The following is a 25,037-nucleotide window of genomic DNA, read 5'->3' as shown; positions in this document are numbered from 1 at the left end:
TTGGAATTCTATTAGAAGACGTACTTTCACTATTCCAGAAAATAAAGTCTATAGGAATTGTTTATACATACTGAGAGAAATACAAAATGTCACATGCATGAATACAATTTATTTCTACATTTTTCAATAACAGAAAAATCAAATAAAAACAAGTTGCCCTTACACACCCATGCACACTTACACTCACAGTTAGTGTTTTTGGACTTTGCAAAGGCATTTGACACTGTCCCCCATAGACGCCTAATGGGTAAATTACGGACTATAGGTTTAGAAAATATAGTTTGTAATTGGATTGAGAATTGGCTCAAGGACCGTATCCAGAGAGTTGTGGTCAATGATTCCTTCTCTGAATGGTCACCGGTTATAAGTGGTGTACCCCAGGGTTCAGTGCTGGGACCACTATTATTCAACTTATTTATTAATGATATAGAGGATGGGATTAATGGCACTATTTCTATTTTTGCAGATGACGCCAAGCTATGTAATATAGTTCAGACTATGGAAGATGTTTGTGAATTGCAGGCAGATTTAAACAAACTAAGTGTTTGGGCGTCCACTTGGCAAATGAAGTTTAATGTAGATAAATGTAAAGTTATGCATCTGGGTACCAACAACCTGCATGCATCATATGTCCTAGGGGGAGCTACACTGGCGGAGTCACTTGTTGAGAAGGATCTGGGTGTTCTTGTAAATCATAAACTCAATAACAGCATGCAGTGTCAATCAGCTGCTTCAAAGGCCAGCAAGATATTGTCGTGTATTAAAAGAGGCATGGACTCGCGGGACAGAGATGTAATATTGCCACTTTACAAAGCATTAGTGAGGCCCCATCTAGAATATGCAGTTCAGTTCTGGGCTCCAGTTCATAGAAAGGATGCCCTGGAGTTGGAAAAAATACAAAGAAGAGCAACGAAGCTAATAAGGGGCATGGAGAATTTAAGTTATGAGGAAAGATTGAAAGAATTAAACCTATTTAGCCTTGAAAAAAGACGACTAAGGGGGGACATGATTAACTTATATAAATATATTAATGGCACATACAAAAAATATGGTGATATCCTGTTCCTTGTAAAACCCCCTCAAAAAACAAGGGGGCACTCCCTCCGTCTGGAGAAAAAAAGGTTCAAGCTGCAGAGGCGACAAGGCTTCTTTACAGTAAGAACGGTGAATTTATGGAATAGCCTACCGCAGGAGCTGGTCACAGCAGGGACAGTAGATGGCTTTAAAAAAGGGTTAGATAATTTCCTAGAACAAAAAAATATTAGCTCCTATGTGTAGAAATTTTTCCTTCCCTTTTCCCTTCCCTTGGTTGGACTTGATGGACATGTGTCTTTTTTCAGCCGTACTAACTATGTAACTATGTAACCTGTAGGGGAAATCTCTATATGAGACCTTAGAGGCCTATGGTACTCACAGTATAGAATTTAACAAATTGATCATGGCAGATTGCCCGTCGTTGTGGGGCATTCAAGTTGTATGCTCCATACATCGACCACCTATTTGGGCACAGCCCCTGGTCATCTATAATGGCCTATACAACAGAACATACTGTACAAGTAAAACTGGATACTTACTTAAATAGGTGATGCCATGGTCCCCTCAAGTGTACTAGTAGAAAATTTGGCATATTTTCATCATGCCTAGAAGTCTGTTTCCTCTAAACAGAAGAAACTGGAATACAGTGGTACCTAGTACAAACACATTTATTCTGTATTTATATGACGGAGTCTGTTACCATTCACCTTTTCCCTTAAAAAGGCCAATACTAAGTATGTCCAACTAGGACACGTCAAGTCAAGTATTGGCCTTTACCTTTTTTAAATGTTATAAGTTAGAAGTGTATGTTCTTCATTATAAGAATGAGGACTAACTTACCTTGAGCCTTTTCAGCTGTCACTTTAGAGAATAAAGAGACCTGGGACACTGATACAAAGGGCAGTCCAAGTACTTGTAGAAAAACGCCAACCACAAACTCTGCCAACAGAAAGCCATAACTTCCTGTAATAAATAGTAACAGCACAGATGTAAGGGGTATGAAAAAAAACAAAAGAGAGAATGGACACTACATGAAATTATTAATACCACATTTGATACCACAGTCCACAGCACTTGGTAGATTAATGGTTTGCACTATGTCTCAGTAGTTCGATCCATTGCCTTGTAGAGTTGGGCTCTAGGTTCATAACGAAGCAAAGGAAACCACTGAATGGGGTCTGTATGCTCTCCCTGCATTTGTATGGGATTTCGCCCACACTCCATAAACATGGTTTCCCACAATTTTTTGCTCTAGTGTGTGTCTGAGAAAGGGATTAGATTGTGAGGTTGGCGCTATATATGCAACAGGAAATTTTAAATGAGAGAATGCAGTAAAATACTCACATAGTAAGCTATATTTGCATATTTCAAATCCGTCACGAATCCCTGCATGAACCGCGGCAGAAATCCGAGACATTTCTACCGCAAACACCTCACGAGTGGGCAGCAGATTTGCACAAGAATTAGCCCCATTGTCATTCTATTGGGCTATTCCTCTGATTTTCCATGCGGAGTCCGCAGAAATATGAAGCATGCTGCTTATTTCCGTGGCTGACATTTTTATGCAAACTGTAAATGGGTTGCAAAAACCCTATTCACATGCACGAGATGCAAATTGTCGTCAGATCTAACTTGGATTTAGTTGTGGAATCCGTCTCGATATCAGAGTCAAATGTGAGACGTGTGAAGGGGGCCTTAGGCTGGCATGTGACAAAAGATGATACAATGAATTGCAAAAAATTCATGCATGGTAAGGAAAATAATAAAATCCAATGTAAAATTTAAGCGGTTAACCTGTGGGTTTTGCCAAAAACAGGAGGCACCAAATACAGGAGATGTTACAGATAAGAAGTCCAAATGCGAGGAGAATGCGATCTGAACAACAGCGGCTGAGGGCACGCACAACTAGGAAACCAATCAACATCTGCATACACAGAGATGCACAGTTAAAATACATATTTAAAAAAATATATATGTTTCACATTATATAATACTTATTAAATTATTGTCTGCAATTTAATACCCTTGCTTCCAGTCACAGCACTGGCTATTTGTATGCTAACACACTGTGCCACTTTCCATTAGGACTTAAATAACCGTCTCACCGATTCCTTCTGTTGCGTTCTTGTCCTTCCCCTCTCCCTGTTTTCTTGCTGCCGACGACAGCCTTAGCACTTTCCCAGTACTAATAGAGCCAATAGATTGGTTAGCGGCCTGTGATCACCAAGAATAAAGGTGGTTTTACACTGGGCGATTATCGGGCAGACAAGTGTTCATAGAACGCTCGTTGCCGATGATTGCCCAGTGTAAACAGGGCAGTGATCCGCAGATAAACCAGCAAACGCTCGTTCATCTGCTGATTGTATCGTTTTAAAAAAGTAAAATAATGTCGTTGTCGCCAGCACATCTGCCCGTTAGGGCATGCCTTAGGTATGCACTAACAGAGGACTTTGCATTTTATATACACAGGAAATAATGTAATGTAATAAGACATTACATCGCAGTTTAAAAAAAAAAAGTCCTTTAATGCTAAAAATAATTAAATTAAGTTTACAATAATAAAAAAATAAATAGAGCAAGAGAAAACATTTTAATGAATCCACAATCTTTTTGAATCATTTGTTAAATTAATAATAAACAGTACAAAACATACAAATATTTAATCCCCTCACATTCTTAGGGTGTGTTCACATCAGCGTTCGCTTTCCATGATGGGTTCCGTCAGACCTTTCCGTCGGAGGAACCCATCAACAGAAAGCCAAACGTAAACCATAGCTTCTGTTTGTATTACCATTGATTTCAATGGTAATGCTTCCGTTGCTAATGGTTTCCGTTTGTCTCCGTTCCGTAACGGTTCAGTTTTTTCGGCTAAATCAATAGCATAGTCGACCATTAGCAACGAAAGCATTACCATTGAAATCAATGGTAATGCAAACGGAAGTTATGGTTTCCGTTTGCCTTTCTGTTGATGGGTTCCTCAGATGGAAAGCTCTGACGGAACCCATCAACGCAAAGCGAACGCGGATGCGAAGACACCCTTAGAGGGGCTGTCCCGTGGAATCAAATGGATGAACTATTCTCAGGATGGAACATAAATATCTGATTGGTGGGGGGTTAGACTCTTCGCACTGCCGCCGATTAGCTGTTTGAAGAGGCCGCGGCGCTCTGGGAAGTGCTACTTCCATTTAATTTCTTACATCGCTTCATACTGTACTACGCCAACATATTCATAGCAGCGGAGCACAGTATTTCACTTAAATGGGAGGAAGTTGTAATATTGTGCTGTGCCGCTATGAATATGTCAGCATTATACAGTATGGCGTGGTGTAAGAAATTAAGGGAAAGCAGCACTCAGAGCGACATGGCCCCTTCAAAAACCAGATCGGCGGGGGTGCCGAGGATATGCTATCAATTTTATATTGTTGGACAATTTCTTTAACAGACCGTACAATAAATGTATTATGTCAATTAAAGTAAATGCCTAGAAAAATGTACTGTTCGTTCCAGAAAACCCAAGGTTTCACAATGTAAAAATAAAACCCTTGTCGCTGACAGAATGCAAAGGGCAAAATAGGTCTATGATTCAAAATTGGCTTGGTCCGTAAGGTGTTAAAGTAGCGCTAAAATGTACACTCTTGCTTTAAATAAATATATTGCATAAGTATTTATACACCTTATTTCATACTTTAAAACATGGAAAATATATCTTCCTATAAACAAGTCACTTTGAGTAACAAGATCCTCTGATTTTACAGCCCAACCTTATAGTTATAAACCATTAGTAGTAAGTCTAGTAGGCGTCATAAACCACAAATGTGCTGATTTCATCCTGACAGTTATATATTTATAGAAGTGCTATTGTGAAATCATGTTGAATGTGCAGCCCTGCCCTAAATCCTAGTGACATTAGAAAGTTCATGTGAGTATGTATCATCGTCATGTGAGCGCAATGATAACAAAGGAACACGGGCAAAAGTGCTGGACTTCGACCTCAGCTACGTGAGACAATGCACAATTAATTCCTTTAGAAGTTAGATTCATACAATTTGTCCCTCCTTTTCTCTTATTTTTATAAATTCCTTTCTTTAGGTCATCAAAGTTTCTCTTTAGTGCCCATCATGTTTTTACTTTTAAGAGCAACATATAAAGTTACATAGTTATATAGGTTGAAAAAAGACATGTCCATCAAGTTCAACCTTTCTTACTCGAATACATATTTTTCATTGCAAAAGTGAATCTGTCACTGTTGTAGAATAAATATTAGCTTAGAATTATATGTTGGGAGCATTCAATTAAATCATGTCTCTTACTTATTTAGTGCTCTGTTGCAAAGTTTTGCGTCAAATTTATTTAGGAATAAGCAAGTCTAAAAGAATACAAGTTGCTGACCCTATTCTGTTGGGCATCTGCATGACACTCAAGGAATATGATCTCCCCACAGTTGAGAAACAAATTCTCTATATAGTTGCTTGGAAAAAAAAAAAAAAAAAAAAAAAGGGTCCATAAAATTTAAAGGGGTTTTCCCATAATCAATATTAATCACCTTAACCACAGGCCAGCGCATGCCTGCCCACCACCCTAATCATTTCTACGATGCTGCGTATTTTACATTGTATTCAATGGGAGCTGTTTCTAGGTATTACGAGGTGTATTATGTGCCGAAATACACCTCTAATTTGCCCATGTGAACATAGCCTAACCCGTAATTAAAACAGTAATTTAATACAAAACACCAAAGTGTTAAAGATGCCTCTAAAATCCAATAATCACACTTCTACTGCCGATGCCATTTTTCTAACAATAGATACCCAAAAAGCATATTACCAGGTTACATACCTCAATCCCACAAAAAAAATACAGCAGTGAATTTTGCAGATCCTCGAATCCAAGATAAGTTTGGGCGAGAGGGGTCACTAGAGTCTAAGAAAGAACATGGAAAGATGAGACTAAATTTGCCCCAATTGTGCGTTACCTGATTTTATTAGCTTCATACTCACCTCCAGTGCGGTCTGATTAAAGAAAGTAACAAACTGAGCTGTCAAAAGCACCACGACCTCCTCCCTTAACAGCCCTGTAAAAGGCAACATGAGATTGAAGGAGAGGGAACACAAGAAAATCCCATGCAACAGAGAAAAACAGAAGACATGAAAAACAAACTTGACTGAATTGCCTATTTAAAGAGGCTCTGTCACCACATTATAAGTGCCCTACCTTGTACATGATGTGATTGGCGCTGTAATGTAGATTACAGCAGTGTTTTTTATTTCGAAAAACGATCATTTTTGACGGAGTTATGACATATTTTAGCTTTATGCTAATGACTTTCTTAATGGACAACTGGCCGTGTTTTACTTTTTGACCAAGTGGGCGTTGTGGAGAGAAGTGTATGGCGCTGACCAATCAGCGTCATACACTTCTCTCCATTCATTTACACAGCACATAGTGATCTTACTAGATCACTATGTGCAGCCACATATACACAATTTAACATTACTCAAGTGTCCTGACAGTGACTAGACATCACTACCAGCCAGGACGTGATGGATGTATATTCAGAATCCTGACACTTCGGTAATGTTTGTGTAAGATTTACAGCAAGGCAAGCGTAATCTCGCAATATTACGCTGTAAACTGTCATTTAAAAATAGATTACGCTGGCTGTGCTGTAAATCTCACACAAAGGTTACCGAAGTGTCAGGATTCTGAATAGACATCACGTCCTGCCTGGAGGTGATCTCTATTCACTGTCAGGACACTTCAGTAACATTAATGTGTGTGTATGTGACTGCACATAGTGATCTAGCTAGATTACCATGTGCTGTGTAAATGAATGGGAAGAAGTGTATGATGCTGATTGATTACTGATTGGTCAGCATCATACACTTCTCTCCACAACGCCCACTTGGTCAAAAAGTAAAACACGCCCAGATGTCCATTAAGAAAGTCATTAGCATAAATCTAAAATTGCTCATAACTTTGTGAAAATAGATCGTTTTTCTAAATAAAAACCACTGCTGTTCTCTACATTACAGCGCCGATCACATTATGTACAAGACAGGCCACTTATAATATGGACAGAGCCTCTTTAAATATATAGCCAAATGTATGCATTTCTGGAGGCTTACTTATCCTGAAAATGGATCAGCTATGCCGGAGTTCATAATAGATCTGTTTATTTTGTGTTTTACTAGTGCAGCTTTTTGCTCAGTAAAAATTCACCAAAAAAAAGTCCATTCACATATATCGGATTTTTAGCAATCTCTACATACATTGCAGCAAAAATGCCCCGATTCTGAGTAATGTTGGGATTATTTAAAACCGCACATATTTTAAACGCCGTTTTTTTTTCCCTTTAATATCGACATTGACTTTATTGGAGGAAAAATGCAACCGTAATGATGGTCAAGTACTGCAATGCTGTTCCCACAGAAGTAGTTCTGGGAACGCTTAAATGTTGACCTTTCCAAGCCAGTTCTGCTGCGACGTCCCAAGCGAGAAATAACATGACAAGACATGATATTAGGCTGTCACAGTGGTCACTACTGTAACATTGGGACAGGCAAGAGGACAGCAGGAAAGTATTCCCACTTCTATTTTGTCGATGCAGGATTTTCTGCAAATAAAAACGCAGGCTTTCTGCAGTAATTGTGGTACGGCTCCATGCTGCATCACACCTCAAGTTCTAAACAGGTCCTTACAGACAACTCTCTGTCAGCAGGCGAACAATGAAAACAATACTTTAGAGGTGTTACTTAATAGGACTAACACAGAAACAGTGCAGCTAGCATATGCCATATAATTCTCTGAATTACCAGCAGGTCTTGTTAACAATAATTGCTATTTCTATGTGATTAAAAATGATTGGATCGGTGTGATGGAAAACTGCTCAGTGATCATAACTTAATCATTTATGCTTTAAAGTGTTGGTGTTAGTGGTAAATGTTTCGGTCACAGCATTTACTGTACTACCCTCCGAGAAAAGTATGGAAAATTGCTTAGGATGAGAAATATCTATGCTTGTATGACCCTTTCCTGATGAGTAATGTACAATAAATAATTGAAACGCTTGTCGGATTGGAGATTAAATCTTTACGTCCATGGCTACCCTAATTGAAATATTGTATTCTGCCTTGGAGGCCTCATATAAAACAAAATGAAGGAGGAAAAAAAATAAAATAAAAAAAAAAAAAAAGAATCCTTTACGATGGCCTGCCAAAATAATGAAAATTCTGTGTACCAGGGTTTCCAACATCCCCTACAATATTTTTCTGGACAACAGATTAAAAAATCATAAGACCACACAAAATTTTTATGGACACATCACCCACCCCTATATATAGGCATGGCCCCAATACCCGTGACCTAATGACGAATGTATGCGCAGTGCAAAATTCCGAAAAGTCCTGAATGGTGTTTTCTTTTCTGCCGGCCACTAGAGAAAGCTGAAAAAAACATCTTGTTTTTGCAGGCAGTTAATACATTTAGGGACAGTTGGCGACCCTGCTGTGTATCCATACTGTTTAAACGCTGCCTGTCCTGAGCTCGGGCTTGAACAAACCACGCTTCTGCCTCAAGGCTCTGTACCTTGCATTGATATAGCATCTGCAAATCACTAGTTGCTATCGGAGACTACTGCAGGGATGTGACCTGGAGATTTCCTGCACTAAAATCCATACCCTGTGAAGAGCGTTTTAGGTAAAGACGCAAAATCCCTCAGACCCTGCCCTCTAGATTAGCCCTTAGCCAAATCCTACAGTGGGTTCACAACCTGTCTTATTGTGAACAATAACATGCAAAATTAAAACAAGCCTATCCAAATATGAATATGTTAATAAGTGCAATTGCCAAATTAGATGGATTTTGGTCTTTCTGATGTGAATATACATTTTTTTCTATTGTATTTATTTCTATTACACATGGGGCAAGCTTTCCACACCGACAGTGCTGCCTGTCCTCTCTGCACAAAGTCGTCAAACCGCTGATGCCTTCAATTTGGAGTAGGTATCTTAAAGGCTGCATCATTATTTCCTGGGCTCACCTATCATTGGTTTCCCATTCTTAACGGTTCCATTTGGCGCAGCACTTTGTGAACAAATGTGATTATTTGTTACTGGAACAGATGAAGTGTTTGCAGTCTCCATGCTTGAGAAATCATCCTGGTTGGATAATGGGTCATGATCACAGTTGATCGCTCCATATAAGGGACTCTGAACGTCCGTCTGCTTCAATAGTGGTTTATGCTCATGTTGAGGTGACTCCAGTGGATTTAGTGGAAGATCATAAAACATAAATATCACCACAAACTGCATCAGTGTCCAAAGAGCACACATAAAGATCTGGAAAGTTGATAAAAATATACAAAAGAAAAATGTCAAACACTGATTCACCGATCATGACTGTAGTAAGATATTTAGAACCATTCTAAAACTGGCTGCAGACATAAGATATATTTTGAAAGATTGAGCCAGAGGGATGTGCCAGCAATCTGGATTTAAAGTTAAAATATAGAATTAATTAAACCCTATAGTGACCATTATATTTTGGGCCTTAATGACGGAGCGATTTTTTCCGTTTTATGATCAAATAATTTCAACAGCCATAACTTTATTATTTTTCCATAGACATAGTCATGTGACAGCGCCTTTTTTGCGGGATGAGTTGTATTTTATAATGGCATCCTTTTGGGCTACATATAGTTAATTAACTTCTATTAACTTTTTTATGGGGGTAATGAAAATAAAGCTACTAAAAATTCTGTAATTCTTTTTGGTGCCTTAAAAATTTACACCATTTACCATGAGGTATAAATCAAACCTTATTTTGCAGGTTGTTGCGATTACGGCGATACCACATTTAAACCGTTTATTTATGTTTTACTACTTCTTCACAATAGAGACACTTTTTTCTTCGAGTATTTGTTTTTATGTCGCCATATTCTCGGAGATAGAACTTTTTTTTCTTCCGCCGACGTAGCTGTATGAGGGATTATTTTATGCGGGATGACTTATAGTTTTCAGTTGTATCATTTTGGGGTTCAAACGACTTTTTGATGGCTTTTTATTGCATTTTTTGCAAGGCAGGATGTATAGAAAACAGCAATTTTGGCACTGTTTTTTTATTTCTTACTGTTCTCACCATGTGGGTTAAATAACATAATAGTTAGAGTCGTTACGGATGCGGCGAAAACCAATTTTTCGTATATGTTTTCTTTTTTTTTACCATAATAAAGGATTTTGTTAAGGGTAGAAAGTCGGTTTTTAATTTTTTTACGTGGGATTTTTTATTTATTATTAACTTTAGTAATCTATTGTTAATTTTTTTATTCTTCACTATGTTGGACTTTGATTGCTTTTATAATACACTGCAATACTTCTGTATTGCAGTGTATTATGCCTATTAGTGTAAAACTGACAGACATTCTACCTGGCAGGCTCCAATCGGCATACACTGATTAAGTCCCTGGTGGCCTTTGTTAGGCCCCCGGCTGCCAAAGAAACCATCAGCATGCCGAAATCACATTGCACTGGTGCCAATGGAGTGACAGAGGGTGCACCTCCCTTTGAAAAAATGTAGATACCGCTGCCGCTAAGGGGTTAACTCCAAACCAGGCCATCTAAGGGGTTAACTCCGATCCAGGCCATTGGAGCAGGAGCCGGCTGTTTTCAGACAGCTCGGAAACCGTGCCGGGCTTATGACACAGTGCCGTGAAAAGACAGTACTGTGGTATAGGTACCCTTAATGACCACCGTGAAAAGGAACAATGGCGGGCATTAAGCTGTGAACATTGTACCAGAAGTTCCCAAAATCTGATCTCAATTCAATCTAAAACCAACGTGTCCAATGATAAGTAGTGCATACAGGGTATTGTACCCTTTTTTAGATATGTAGAGAAGAACTTTAATACAATGTTTTATTGACAGACAAAACTAAGAAGACTTTATATACAATTAAAAACGTGGAAATGGGGATGCAAAATATTTGCAGCCATCATGCTCCTTGAATTTGTATGCAAAATCTATATTTAAATACAGAAAATCACTTAATGATGCCGCTGGCACCTAAAAACCTCACATTTCAGTCTTACAAGTCTGTAAAGCACAGAAAAAAGGTGATGTACGACATTGCACTGGATTTACACAGAGATGTGCCCACAAGGCTAGGGGAAACAACTCATGCTGCAAACTCACAGGGTAAAACATTAATAAGCTTTAACCCTTAGGGTATGTGCACACACAAAACCAAAAAAGTCTGAAACTACGGAGCTGTTTTCAAGGGAAAACAGCTCCTGATTTTCCGACGTTTTTTTTAAGCCAATCGCGATTTTCACAGCGTTTTTTACAACCGTTTTTGGAGCTGTTTTTCTATAGAGTTTATGAAAAACGGCTCCAAAAACGGCTGAAGAAGTGACATGCACTTCTTTTTCGCGGCCGTTTTGAAAAAACGCCCACGTAAAAAACGCCCCTTCAGAACAGAACGCCGTATTTCCCATTTAAATCAATGGGCAGATGTTTGGAGGCATTTCTACTTCCGATTTTTCAGCCGTTTTTCGGGACGTTTACGGCCCGAAATATGCCTGAAAACACTCTGTATGAACATACACTAAAAGGACGGGGCCAATTTGGGTCTCAAGGACCAGAACAATTTTTTTTATTTTTTCCTGTTTGCATCCTGGCACTCATAGTTTTTTTACTTTCTGTTTGACATAGCTGTATGAAATTTAGTTTTTTTGCGGGATGAATTGTACATTATACATTATTATTATTAAATGTACATTTAATTCGGCAAAAATGAAGAAAAAAAAAGTAGTTCCGTTGCAGTTTGTTTTTTTTTACAGCGTACATCGTTCATGATAAATGATGCTCTAAATTTATTGTGCAGGCTATTACGGTCGTAACTATACCAAATATGTGTGGATTATTTTATCTTTTGGGTATTTTATATTTAATACATTTTATTTATTGTAAAAAATTTGCATTTATGCATATTTTGTTTACAGATTTTTTTATTCAACAATCTTTTTTTTTTTTAATAGCACATAAATAGTTGTTAGAGTACACCTAAGTATGCCCTAACAACAGGAAATATGATCAGACATCCCTGGGATTCCCTGTGACATGATCAAAGTGGGGTCCCCCTTCACGCTTTCCCTGTGAAGGCCAAGATCAGCGTTGATCGCAGCTTTCAAGGGGTTAACGGCGTTATATCTCTGATCTCCGCCGATAGAGCAAGGCTGCAGCTGTATAGTACAGCAGTTGCCCTGCTCCCGATCGCAGGCACATTTGCTACACTAATGTGGAAACGTCCTGCCATTCATGACAAGCATACTCATACCAGGTCAGCAACCAGTTAACGTGGCAGATTCTCTTTAACCAACTAGATTCTTTCTGCTTTGTGTACTTACCCCAGGAGCAGAGAACTTGTCCACATGGAACGGTCCAATCTGAAAGGTGCAATATCGTAGGAAGATGTTAAACGCAGGCCCTATAATGAGCCAGAAGAAGAAAAAGTGGAACATATTTTTTTTTAAATATTAATATGGTATACAACTAAAAATATTAGATAACTGTAATAAAATAGGTTTCCCTCCGGAATACAATAGCTACACATGTTAGTTCTTGTGATCCAATGATTGGATAATGATTTACCCAATCACATTTATGTAGCTGCTGGGTGTCAGCTTCTCCCTTGTAATAGATCATACCTGTAAGACTCATAGGACTAAGCCATATATATATATATATATATATATATATATATATATATCCGCTATTTCTGGAATAAGGATAGCTCTTTGGCCCAGTTCACACATTCATGATTTAACACGTATTTAGTCAGGAATTTTGTGCCGAAATCCACATCAATCTGCCTCCAATGCAAGTTGCAGGTGTATGTGGTTTTTGCAATATAGTATACCAGATACTGAGGTGACAAGAGTAGTGTAGAGGGGAAGTTTGTTGGCCTATCATATGCAAAGTATGGGGAGAAAGCGGTCAATCATCGCAGGGAGGGCAAGGTTAAGCCTGTATCTCATAAATACGTGCTGCAGGAGATAAAGTGAATTTTATAAATACTACTGATCATTGAAAAGTAAGTGACGCTGGAATCAAGGTGTCTGTCACTACTTTATGCTGCCCTCAGATAGGGCAGTACAGACCTGGTGACAACTCCCTTTAAAGCTCCCTTAAATATGAATTGCTAGATAAGTGACCACAATTTAAATATATACGTTTGCATTATGTGAACTATCATGATCCCCCTTTTGAGATATTGGATCACCTTTTAAGACCGTGTATTGTTTTTTTAAGGACCTCTCGTGTTCATTTTAATCCACAGTTGAATATTATAAACTTGGAACAATTCGATTATTATGAAAGTATTACTGCTCAATGCATGTTGGGCTTTGGGAGAGGCTTTTATTATCTTACAAGACAGGATCACATCCTGTCCTTGGCTCTAAATCTTGGTCCCTGAAAAGAGTTGTAATACAACCATGTCCATGGAGCATTATAGCAACCTTGTACAAACAGCTTATTGTGCTTTAAGCACAGCAGTAAAGTCAATTGATTATTCTGAAAGGTAAACAAAGACTAACACTTGGATGAACTTATGAAATCTACTCTATATAAACTTTATAAACACAATTAAAGTCATTCCATTACTTTATGTGAGCTACTGTGGGCTGGTGAGTCATGTTTTAGTGAGCTGTCACTTGCTCGTACACATATCGGTAGTGTGCGTGCTGCAAAAAAAACAACACGGTTTTAACACAAATTGCCACGTTTTTAAAACGCACAGTCGTACAGGTGAAATACATTGTTTACTATGAGCTGCTGTGATTCCTTTTCGATTATTGGATTGCCTTTTAACCCCTTAATGACCAGCCTATTTTAGACCTTAATGACCAAGCTATTTTTTACATTTTTCCATCGTCGCATTCCAAGAGCTATAACTTTTTTATTTTTGGGTCGAGATATTTTTTAATAGCACCATTTTGAGGTACATATTATTTATTGATTAACTTTTATTAACTTTTTTTTTTGGGGGGGGGGGGGAATAGAAAAAAATCTGACATTTCGCCACTCTTTTTTGCGTCCTAAATCTACGCCGGTTTACCGTGTGGTATAAATAACACAATAACTTTATTCAGCGGGTTGTTACGATTGCAACGATACCAAATTTGTATAGTTTTTGTATGTTTTACTACTTTTACACAGTGAAAACACTTTTTTTTCAAAATGATTTGTTTTTGTGTCTCCATATTTGAAGAGCCGTAACGGTTTTATTTTTTCGCCGATGCAGTTGTACGAGGGCTTTTTTTTTTTTGCGGGAAGACTTGTAGTTTTTATTGGTACAATTTTTGAGTAGTTGCGACTTTTTAATCACATTTTTTTAAAGTCAGGATTCACAGAAAACAGCAATTTTTCAGTCGTTTCTTATTTAATTTTTTATGGCGTTCACCGTGCGTGTTAAGTAATGTAATAGCTTTATAGTCGGGGTCGTTACAGAAGCGGCGATACCAAATATGTGTAACTTTTTAACTTTATTTTGGTTTTTTAATAGTAAAGCAGTTTGTAAGGGGAAAAAGTGGGTTTTTCATTTTTTTTTTATTAACTTTATTAAACTTTTTTTTTTACTAGTCCCACTAGGGGACTTCACTATGCGATCCTCCGATCGCTATTATAATACACTGCAATACTTTTGTATTGCAGTGTATTACTGCCTGTCCGTTTCATGCCTCCGGCATGATCTAGCAGGCATTCTTTACTGGCAGACCTGGGAGCCTTTATTAGGCCCCCGGCTGCCATGGGAGCTCCCTCTCTCCAAAACCACTCAGATGCGGTGCTCACTATTGAGCACCGCATCTGAGGGGTTAAACGGGTGAGATCGATACTAATATCGATCTCACCCGTCAGAGCAGGGACGCTCCCAGCCCTCAGCTACCTCTGGCAGCTGAGAGCAGGGAGATTTGACAGCTCCCTGCTCTGTTCACTTATTCCGATGCCGCGACGTAAAATGTCTATGGCATCGGAATAAGGCCCGTTAATGACCGACGTAAAAAGACTATGGGCTGGTCACTCACGGGTTAAGACTATGAATTGTATAGTGAGGAACCCCCATGTCCATTTGCCAACAGGTGATTACTAGCAATTTGGTACTGCATATATTAAATATCAGCTGTTTATGAGATCATACTGTATATACACTTCCATGATTTGGTAGTATTTATAAACTAAGAGCAATTTGTAATACATAAACTTGACATAAACCGATACACATGGCCTGTGTTTGAAATAAAGGCGGTTGTGTTAGTTGTGGTGTATCAATTTTTTATTCTTATTCTCTTTGAGTTATTAGATTTTCTTATTGGGATAGATTATATATATACACCAGCAGAGAAGACAGCAGCACTCAAGCACAATCAAGGAAAAGCTTTTACTTGTAAACGGGTGCCGAGCAAGTAGTCCAGATCAAAAGACTATATCAATATCCAAAGCTTGAAAAAGGTCCTAATGTTGGACTAAAACGTTGCACCTTGACATGTTGGCTTGGATCAGTTCACATTTATATTCGGGGGGTTTCCATCTCGCTTTCTGGTATTTTTGACAAAAAGCTCAGTCTGCAGCACTATTCTTGACATTAGATACCTGATGTTCAAAATTAGGCTGGGTTCACACGACCTATTTTCAGACGTAAACGAGGCGTATTATGCCTCGTTTTACGTCTGAAAATAGGGCTACAATACGTCGGCAAACATCTGCCCATTCATTTGAATGGGTTTGCCGACGTACTGTGCAGACGACCTGTTATTTACGCGTCGTCGTTTGACAGCTGTCAAACGACGACGCGTAAATATACAGCCTCGTCAAAAGAAGTGCAGGACACTTCTTTGGACGTTTTTGGAGCTGTTTTCTCATAGACTCCAATGAAAACAGCTCCAAAAACGGGCGTAAAAAACGCCGCGAAAACGGCGCGAAAAACGCAGCGAAAAATGCGAGTTGGTCAAAAAACGTCTGAAAAGCAGGGTCTGTTTTCCCTTGAAAACAGCTCTGGATTTTCAGACGTTTTTGGTCACTACGTGTGCACATACCCTTAAACTCAATGCGGTCTGTCAGAGCCGGTTTGAGTCCATTGGAAAATAGATATGTCACAGCACCATAGCTTCTTGTACTAATGAATGTCATGACACTAGTGTGAAAAGTAATAGGTCTATATGACGTGCACTCAATTTCCTAATGGTCGGATGCCTGCTTAGCGCCTATGCAGCGATACAATAATCTAAAAGGAAGTTAGGATGCACTTCTAAACTATTAATGCTTAATTCTTTGTTTTATTTAACCCTTTCAGGACCAAATTTATTTTCATTTTTATGCTTTTGTTTTTTCGTCCCCGCCTTCAAAAGATCATATGTTGTTTGTTTTTTTTGTTGACACAGTCATATGGAGGGCTTAATTTTTATGGGACAAGTTGAACTTTCTAATGGTAGTATTTAATATGCGTGATATACTGGGAAGCTGGACTTGTTTTAGAATGGGGTTTCGTTTTTACAGTGTTTACTGTACGGTGAAAATGACACAGTATCTTTATTCTGCGGGTCAGTATGATCGCGGTCATACCAAATTTATATAGATTTTCTTATGTTTTAGTACATTTAAAAAATGTTTTTGACCGCCATAACTTTTTTTTATATTTCTGTGTACAGAGCTGCGTAAAGCTTCTTTTTATACGCGGAAAGATGTCGCTTTTATGAATACCATTTGGGGGAATGTGAGGCATTGCAATCACTTTTTATTAAATTTTTTGTGGGAGTTGAAGGGGCCAAAAAACTGTGATTCGGACATTTTTACCTTTTTTCCCTCTACGGCGTTCACCTTATTGGATCATTTTTTTACATTTTTTATATTTCGGGCATTTTCTGACGCGGGGAAACCTAATGTGTTTATGTTTAGTTTATCTTTATATGTGATCTAGGGAAACGGGGGTGATTTGATTTTTTTTTTAACTTTCATTTAGCCCCCCTATGCGATAGACTGTAATATCACAGTCTATGTCAAAATTAGTGCATTGCTATGGAGACCTGCCACAGCATCTTCCTCTAGCAGGGCTGGTAGCATTCACAAGGGATGTAAACAAACAGGAAGAGCAGCAGTGACGATTTAGATAAAACAGAAACTGGTTAGAAGGTTAGTAGGGGGTTTTAGGGATGGCAAACCTAGGCTGGGGGACACGTTTTAGAAAATATTTTTTCCCTGGCCAACCCCCTTAATTGCAATGTGATCCATGTTCCGATCAGTATCATTACACCCCCCCCCCCCCCATTTCAATGTCCATTTAACCTTACCTTTTTTCATCATTACTTGGATTTAATACATGTATGTGATATTCCTGTAGATATATCCTATTGGGAATATATTATGTATATATTTCTAGTATTCTTGTTTCATTCTATTCTTGAGATACATCCCTAGCCATTGATAATACTTAACTATACTTACATATGGCATCCCAACCATATTTAAGACCGATTAAGGTCTCATTGTTCAATGTGAAGGGCTTGAATGCTCCCTCTAGATGCCAAATTATTGCTATCCTAGGAAGAGAGAATTCCGACATTGTGCTCTTCCAAGAGATGCATTTTATACTCCTAATCACTCTCGTTTTCAATCCTCAACATGGATTCATGGCTGCAACTCTGGCTCGGCTTCAAAAGGAGTTAGTATTGCCATCCACAAAAACCTACCCTTTACTCATCTCGATACCCTAGCTGATGCTGATGGGAGATATATATTCGTTAAAGCTAAGATTACGAATACCCTCGTTACTCTATATCATTTATATGCGCCTAACCGGGGTCAAGCAAGCTAGTTATCCTCCACCTTACAAACCCTTCACCTTTTCCAGGAAGGTGTATTGATAGTCAGAGGTTACTTAAATGTTACTCTGCACACAATGCTAGATTCTTCATCTGGAAAGTCAGCTCTGTCTTACAGAGCACTTTCTCACTTAAAAAAAAGACACTTTCTTTCTGAATATCATTTAGTCGATTTCTGGAGACTACAAAATCCCAGTGTAAAAGACTTCTCCTTCTATTCCGCAGTACACTCCTCTTGGCAAAGGCTAGACTATATTTGTGTTAGAGAAGAATTTTTACCTAATGTCTCAGGCGCCTCCATTGGGTAAATTACATCAGATCACGCCCCCTTGGACTTTAATATCATGTGTATGCCATGTAAACAATATGTATGGAGGTTGAAGGAGACCTTGATTGATGATGATAGGAGACTGTTGGATATCTTGTGTAAGCTAAAATTATTTTTCTCTCAAAACATCACACCCCATATCTCTTTCCCGATTATTTGAGAGACCCATAAGGCGGTAATACGGGATGAACTCATATTGATGTGATCGCGCCTGAAGAATGAGTTGAGAATGAGGAGATTACTTCGCTTCTAAAGAAAATTTCTGTTTTGGTGAGATTGCATAAGTCTTCTAAGGCGAAATAAGCTCAATTAGAATTTTTCTCTCAAGAAATAAACTAGAAGACCTACGTAACATTAAATCAACTAAAGTTTATCTGCGATGCAGTCAACGCTTTTATGCACATGGAACCAAAAGGGAGTAAGCAGATGACGACATTGCTCAAAAAACAGGCTAGTAAATCCTACATCTCGACAGCTGCCAACCATACTGTGATGTCCACGTCAGATATGGTTGAGACCTTTAGTACTTATTATTCCTCATTATACAATCTCTCAAATGATTCCTCAATTACTGCCTCCCCGGTTTCCCCCCAGGTTCGAACTGATTTTCTCTCCACACTAACCTCACGTCAACTTACCCTTAAACACTTCGCGCGCTGCGACGCAACTGTACTTCCCGCATCAGGACGTACAGTTGCAGAGTAGCTCCCGGCGCACACTCTCCTAACGGACAGTGTCCGGGAACCGGGAGGTCAGCTGTCCCCGACAGCTGACACTCCAGTCTTGCCGGTCAGCGGATCGTCGCCGCTGATTTCGGCAATTAACCCCATAAATTCGGCGACAATTGTGATTGCCACATTTAAGGGGTTTGAAGCACATCGGCAGCCCCCACTGAGTGATTGTGGGGGCTGCCGATGCTTATTGTGGCAATCGGAGGCCAGACAATGACCTCCGGGTTGCCATGTACGGAAGCCTCGGAGGAGCAGCCTCCGGCCGGTCCGCCGAGGCTTCCTGTCAGCGTGACTGTCACGTCACAATTACAGTTAGAACACATTACACTACATAGGTAGTGTAATGTACTCTAGCAGCGATCAAAGCTGCACATCTAAATGTTCCCTAGTGGGACAAGTAAAAAAAGAAAAAAAAAGTAATGAAAATGTTTAAAAAAAAAAAAGTGTAAAAATAAAAAGTTATAAGTAATATAAATAGAAAATGCTTTTTTTCCCTATAATAAGACTTTTATTATAGAAAAAAAATTAACACGTTAAAAAAAGTACACATATTTGATATCACCACGTTCGTAATGACCCCAACTATAAAGCTATAATGCTATTTTTTCTCGCACGATGAACACCCCAAAAAAAACTATCAATAAAAAACTACACCAGAAATCGTTAATTTTTGGTCACCACCCCTGCCAAAATAGAGAATAAAAGGTATCAAAAAGTCGCATTTACCCGAAATTAGTACCAATAAAAACTACAACCTGTCCCGCAAAAAACAAGCCCTTACACAGCTATTTTGACTGAAAAATAAAAAAGTTATGGCTCTCAGAATATGGTGACACAGAAAAGAAATAATTTTATAAAAAAGTGATTTTATTGCGCAAACGCTGAAAAACGTAAAAAAACCTATATACATATGGTATCGCCGCAATCGTACCGACCCGCAGAATAAAGTAAAATTGTCATTTATAGTGCACGGTGAACGCCACAAAAAATAAACTAAAAAACATTGTCAGAATTGCTTGTTTATGGTCACCCAGCTTGCTAAAAAATTGAATAAAAAGGTGATAAAATAATTAAAAATAAAAAAATCGCATGTACCCCAAAATGGTACTAAAGAAAAGTACGTATTGTCCCGCAACAAATAAGCTCTCACACAGCTCCGGTGGTGAAAAAAACAAAAAAGTTCTGGCTCTTAGAATATGGTGATGCAAAATGTGCAGAGAGTTCCAAAAGCGGATAAGATCGGGCGCCATTTATCAGTGCAACACTGGCCACACATCTATGAATTATTATTTATTTACCGCATTATTATACCCTCTTATTATGCCCTGATGTACTCCGCACAGATTACATATGCCCCCACATTATAAAATGAAATACCAGCAAAACCCCAAACAGAACTACTACCAAGCAAAATCTGCGCTCCAAAAGCAAAATGGCGCTCCCTCTCTTCCGAACCCTGCGTGCCCAAACAGCAGTTTGCCCCCACATATATGACATCGCCATACCAGAGAGAACCCGCTTAACGTTTTATGAGGTATTTGTCTTCAGTGGCACAAACTGGGCACAACATATTATGCACTAAAATGGCATATCAGTGGGAAATTGCAATATTCACACCATCCGCTGTGCATAACCCACTTGCGCACTATGACTTAATAGCACGTCATGGTGCGGGGGGTTGATGTATGGAGCGGGCTCACGTGCTGAGCCAGCTCCATACGCTGCGGGTGTCAGCTGTGTATTACAGCTGACACCCAGGACTAAAGGACTGGAACAGCGATTTGCAGTATATTGTACCAGCGATCCAATGATCGCTCGTTCAAGTCACCTAAGGGGACTAATAAAATGTGTAGAAGAATTAAAGTTATTAGTAGTGAGAAAGAAAAAAAGTTTAAAGTTAAAAAAAAAAAAAAAACTTTTCCCATTTTCTTCTAAAGTAATGTAAAAAAATAAACAAAAATTGGTATCGCTACGTTCGTAAAAGGCCAAACTATTACAATATACCATAATTTAACTCGCACGGTGAACACCGTAAAAAACTTAAATAATTTAGACCGACAAGATCGCTGTAGTTTTCGTTTTTACTGCACGACGAAAGCTGTAAAAATTAAAACCCCAAAAAATGCAATCAGATTTTTTTCCTATATCAGCCCACAAAGAATTTTTTTTTCAGTTTACCAGTACATTTTATGGCACTTTAAATGGTGTCAATAGAAACTACAATTCCTCCCGCAAGAAATAAGCCCTCACATAACTCTACTGACGGAAAAAGAAAAAAGTTATGGCTCTTGGAAGGCGGGGAGTAAAAAACGAAAATAAGAAAGCAAAAAATGGATCAGTCCTGAAAGGGTTAATTCATTTCTAATGAAAAAAAACTTTTGACCACATGTCGGGAGAAATTGCTTTACAAAAATTGGTTTGTTTTTTTCTCCTTTATCCCTTGTGAAAATTCAACATTTTAGTGGAAAAAAATTGTGATATTCATTTTCGCGGCCCAATTCTAACAAATTCCTTTAGGGGTGTTTACAAAATGGGGTAACTTGGGGGGGTGTAAAGGGAAGTGCCCCTATATATATATATATATATATGTGTATGTATAATACATATAATGTAACAACAACAACAGCCCTGGTCATGAATGCGGTTGTAAGCAGAGCAGGACAATTAGCATTGCTCTGCTTTGTTTGGTAACCATGGAGACAGGACATAGTTATCCCCTGTCTCCATTTCAAGTCTTCCGCGCGCACGGACATTCTCGTGCGGGCGCTCATGAGTCGGCTGGTGATACATTATCACCATGCCGACCCATGCTAGCCGGGGGCGAGCGCCGCATCCCCCACTGCGAGCGTACCGACGGGGTTAAATAGCCCTGCGTCAGTACGCTCGGCAGCCGAAGCTAGCTGGAGCTAGCAGAAGACGACCTCACTACCAGCTGAGAGCTGCCTGCCTGCCTCACCACGAACGTCCTCTCTCTCCTCCAACGAACTGCTATGGCTCCTGCTTCTGCCTCTACTTCTGCTCCACCAACAAGAGTCACGCTAAGTATCAAGTGTAGCAATAGCTACACTTAACCCGGTCTCTCCCTGTCTCCTCCTGCTGTAATCTTTGCTTCTCTGAGTTAACCCCTTGCTCTCCCTGAGTACCGTCCCTACTCCCCCTGAGTAAGTTAACCCTTGCTTCCCTGAGTTAACCCCTTGCTCTCCCTGAGTACTTTCCCTAATGTCCCAGAGTTAACCCTTGCTTCCCTGAGTTAACTCCTTGCTCTCCGAGTACTGTCCCTACTGTCCCAGAGTTAACCCTTGCTTCCCTGAGTAACCCTGTGTTCCCTAAGTTCACCCTTGCTTCCCTGAGTAACCCTTGGTGCAAGTTAACCCCTTGCAGTACCTGAGTTAAGCCCTTGCTAAACCCTGTTCACCCTTGCTGCCCTAAGTACCCTGCAGTGACCCTTGACCTGCACCTCCCCAGGTACACAGAAACCCATTCCCCTTGTTCCTCCTTATCCCGTATTAACCCTTAGGCTGGGTTCACACGCCCTATTTTCAGACGTATACGAGGCGTATTATGCCTCGTTTTACGTCTGAAAATAGGGCTACAATACGTCGGCAAACATCTGCCCATTCATTTGAATGGGTTTGCCGACGTACTGTGCAGACGACATGTCATTTACGCGTCGTCGTTTGACAGCTGTCAAACGACGACGTGTAAAAATACAGCCTCGTCAAAAGAAGTGCAGGACACTTCTTTCAGAAGTAATTTGAGCCGTTCTTCATTGAACTCAATGAAGAGCAGCTAAAAATTTACGGCTGTCAGAGAAGCCTCGCAAAATGCGAGGAGCATTTACGACTGAAACGAGGCAGCTGTAGTAATGGCAGGAAGGAGGTGAGGGAAAGTGAGCCCTAATCTACCCACCGCCCTGTCCCTGCCTACTTGCAACGACCCGCCCTAGGCGACGGGGTACAACTGGGCGGCGGTCCCTACGCTGTCTAAGTGCACGGGAGAACAAACAGGGAACACGCAAGGGAAGGGGCAGTAGCCACGGAACGCCGCGAGGAAACGGAGCGGTGAATGAGTAGTCAGGACCAGGATGAAGTGGAGTATACCAAAGTGAGCACGGAGAAGGAAGCAAGCCAGGGGCAAAGCAAAGCAGGTTAAGCGGAACTGCAGCAAGGCAGAAGCACGGCAGAAGCAGGCTGGAGCAAGCAGCAGTGAGGCCAGGAATCCAGAAGAATTACAAGCACTGAGGAAGAGAACACGGCAGGTAATAAAGGACAGGGGGCGGAGCTAACTCCGACTGACCAGGCCGCGATAGGCTCTCCCACTCCTGAGCCTGCCACCCTGGTTGGTGGGAGATGGTGTCAGTCGAACAGGTCTGGCCTCAGGTGTGGATTGATTAATCCCAGGAGTATACCTAGACGTAGTACCTGGCAGATCCCTAACAGTACTCCCCCTTTTATGAGGGGCCACCGGACCCTTACTAAGAGGACCCGGTTTAGTAGGGAAGAGAAGGTGGAACCTCCTGATCAATACCCCAGCGTGAACATCACGGGCAGGTACCCAAGTCCTCTCCTCCGGCCCGTATCCTCTCCAATGGACCAGGTACTGGAGGGAGCCCTGGACCATCCTACCGTCCATAATCTTGGCCACCTCGAATTCCACCCCCTCAGGGGTGAGAACGGGAACAGGAGGTTTCCTCGAGGGGGACCAGGACGGGGAGCAGCGTTTAAGGAGGGAGGCATGGAAGACGTCATGTATGCGAAAGGATGGGGGCAGCTCCAGACGGAAGGATACAGGGTTGAGGACTTCAATGATCTTATAAGGTCCAATAAATCGGGGAGCAAACTTCCTGGACGGGACCTTAAGGCGCAAGTTCCTGGACGACAACCAGACCAAATCCCCGACGACAAACCAGGGGTTAGCAGAACGTCTACTATCCGCCTGAATCTTTTGTGCGCTCTGGGACGCCTCTAGGTTCTTCTGAACCTGGGCCCAGACAGTGCACAGTTCCCGATGAACATCCTCTACCTCAGGATTATTGGAACAACCAGGGGAAACGGAGGAGAACCTTGGGTTAAACCCGAAATTACAGAAAAACGGGGAGACCCCTGACGAGTTACTGACCCGGTTATTCAGGGAAAATTCAGCAAGGGGAAGGAATGAGACCCAATCGAATTGACAGTCAGAGATGAAACACCTTAAATATTGTTCCGGGGATTGGTTAGTCCTTTCCGTTTGGCCATTAGTTTCGGGATGGAAGGCGGAGGAGAAGGACAGATCAATCTCCAACTTTTTACAAAAAGCTCTCCAAAATAAGGAAACAAATTGTACCCCTCTGTCAGAAACGATATTGACTGGGGCCCCATGGAGACGCAGGATGTGTTTCACAAACAAAGAAGCTAACGTCTTGGCGTTAGGTAGCTTCTTAAGGGGCACAAAGTGGCACATCTTGCTGAAGCGGTCTACTACCACCCACACCACCGACCTGCCCTGAGATGGAGGCAAATCGGTGATAAAATCCATGGAGATATGGGTCCAAGGTCTCTGGGAAATGGGCAAGGAACGTAGTAGGCCCGCAGGTCGGGACCTAGGGGTTTTGGACCTAGCGCAAACCTCACAAGCGGCGACGTAAGCCCTAACGTCTTTAGGCAACCCAGGCCACCAATAGTTTCTGGTAATGAGGTGTTTGGTGCCCAAGATGCCAGGATGACCAGATAGAGCGGAGTCATGGTTTTCCCTGATTACCCTTAGCCGGTATTGCAGGGGAACAAACAGTTTGTCCCCAGGGACGTTCCCGGGAGCTGCACCCTGATCAGCCGCGATATCAGAAGCTAAATCAGAATCCGTGGAAGAAACGATTATACCAGGGGCTAAAATATAAGCAGGATCCTTCTCGGAAGGAGGATTGGCCATGAAACTACGTGACAGAGCATCAGCCTTAATATTCAGCCCTATAGGTAACCAAGAAATTAAATCTGGTAAAGAATAGTGCCCACCGAGCTTGTCTAGGATTAAGCCTCCGGGCCGATTCTAGGAAAACCAGATTCTTGTGATCCGTAAGGACCGTTACCTGGTGTCT

General features: G+C 40.5%; 1 protein-coding gene across 2 annotated transcripts in view; it reads right to left on the bottom strand.

Annotated features, from left to right (window-relative positions):
- Nucleotides 1-25,037, bottom strand: part of LOC142759584 (major facilitator superfamily domain-containing protein 8-like) — a 75,859-nt gene that overhangs the window by 16,803 nt on the left and 34,019 nt on the right. For both annotated transcript variants that reach the window (XM_075861914.1, XM_075861915.1), the window contains exons 6-11: nucleotides 12,437-12,516; nucleotides 9,074-9,371; nucleotides 6,033-6,106; nucleotides 5,872-5,955; nucleotides 2,830-2,959; nucleotides 1,876-1,998 (exon numbers count right to left, since the gene is read on the bottom strand). In XM_075861914.1, coding sequence (XP_075718029.1) covers nucleotides 1,876-1,998; nucleotides 2,830-2,959; nucleotides 5,872-5,955; nucleotides 6,033-6,106; nucleotides 9,074-9,371; nucleotides 12,437-12,516 — 789 coding nt within the window. The remainder of the gene's footprint in view (nucleotides 1-1,875; nucleotides 1,999-2,829; nucleotides 2,960-5,871; nucleotides 5,956-6,032; nucleotides 6,107-9,073; nucleotides 9,372-12,436; nucleotides 12,517-25,037) is intronic.

The sequence above is a fragment of the Rhinoderma darwinii genome, chromosome 4, assembly GCF_050947455.1.
Source record: "Rhinoderma darwinii isolate aRhiDar2 chromosome 4, aRhiDar2.hap1, whole genome shotgun sequence".
NCBI lineage: Eukaryota > Metazoa > Chordata > Amphibia > Anura > Rhinodermatidae > Rhinoderma > Rhinoderma darwinii.
This window is presented reverse-complemented; position numbering and strand designations above follow the sequence as displayed.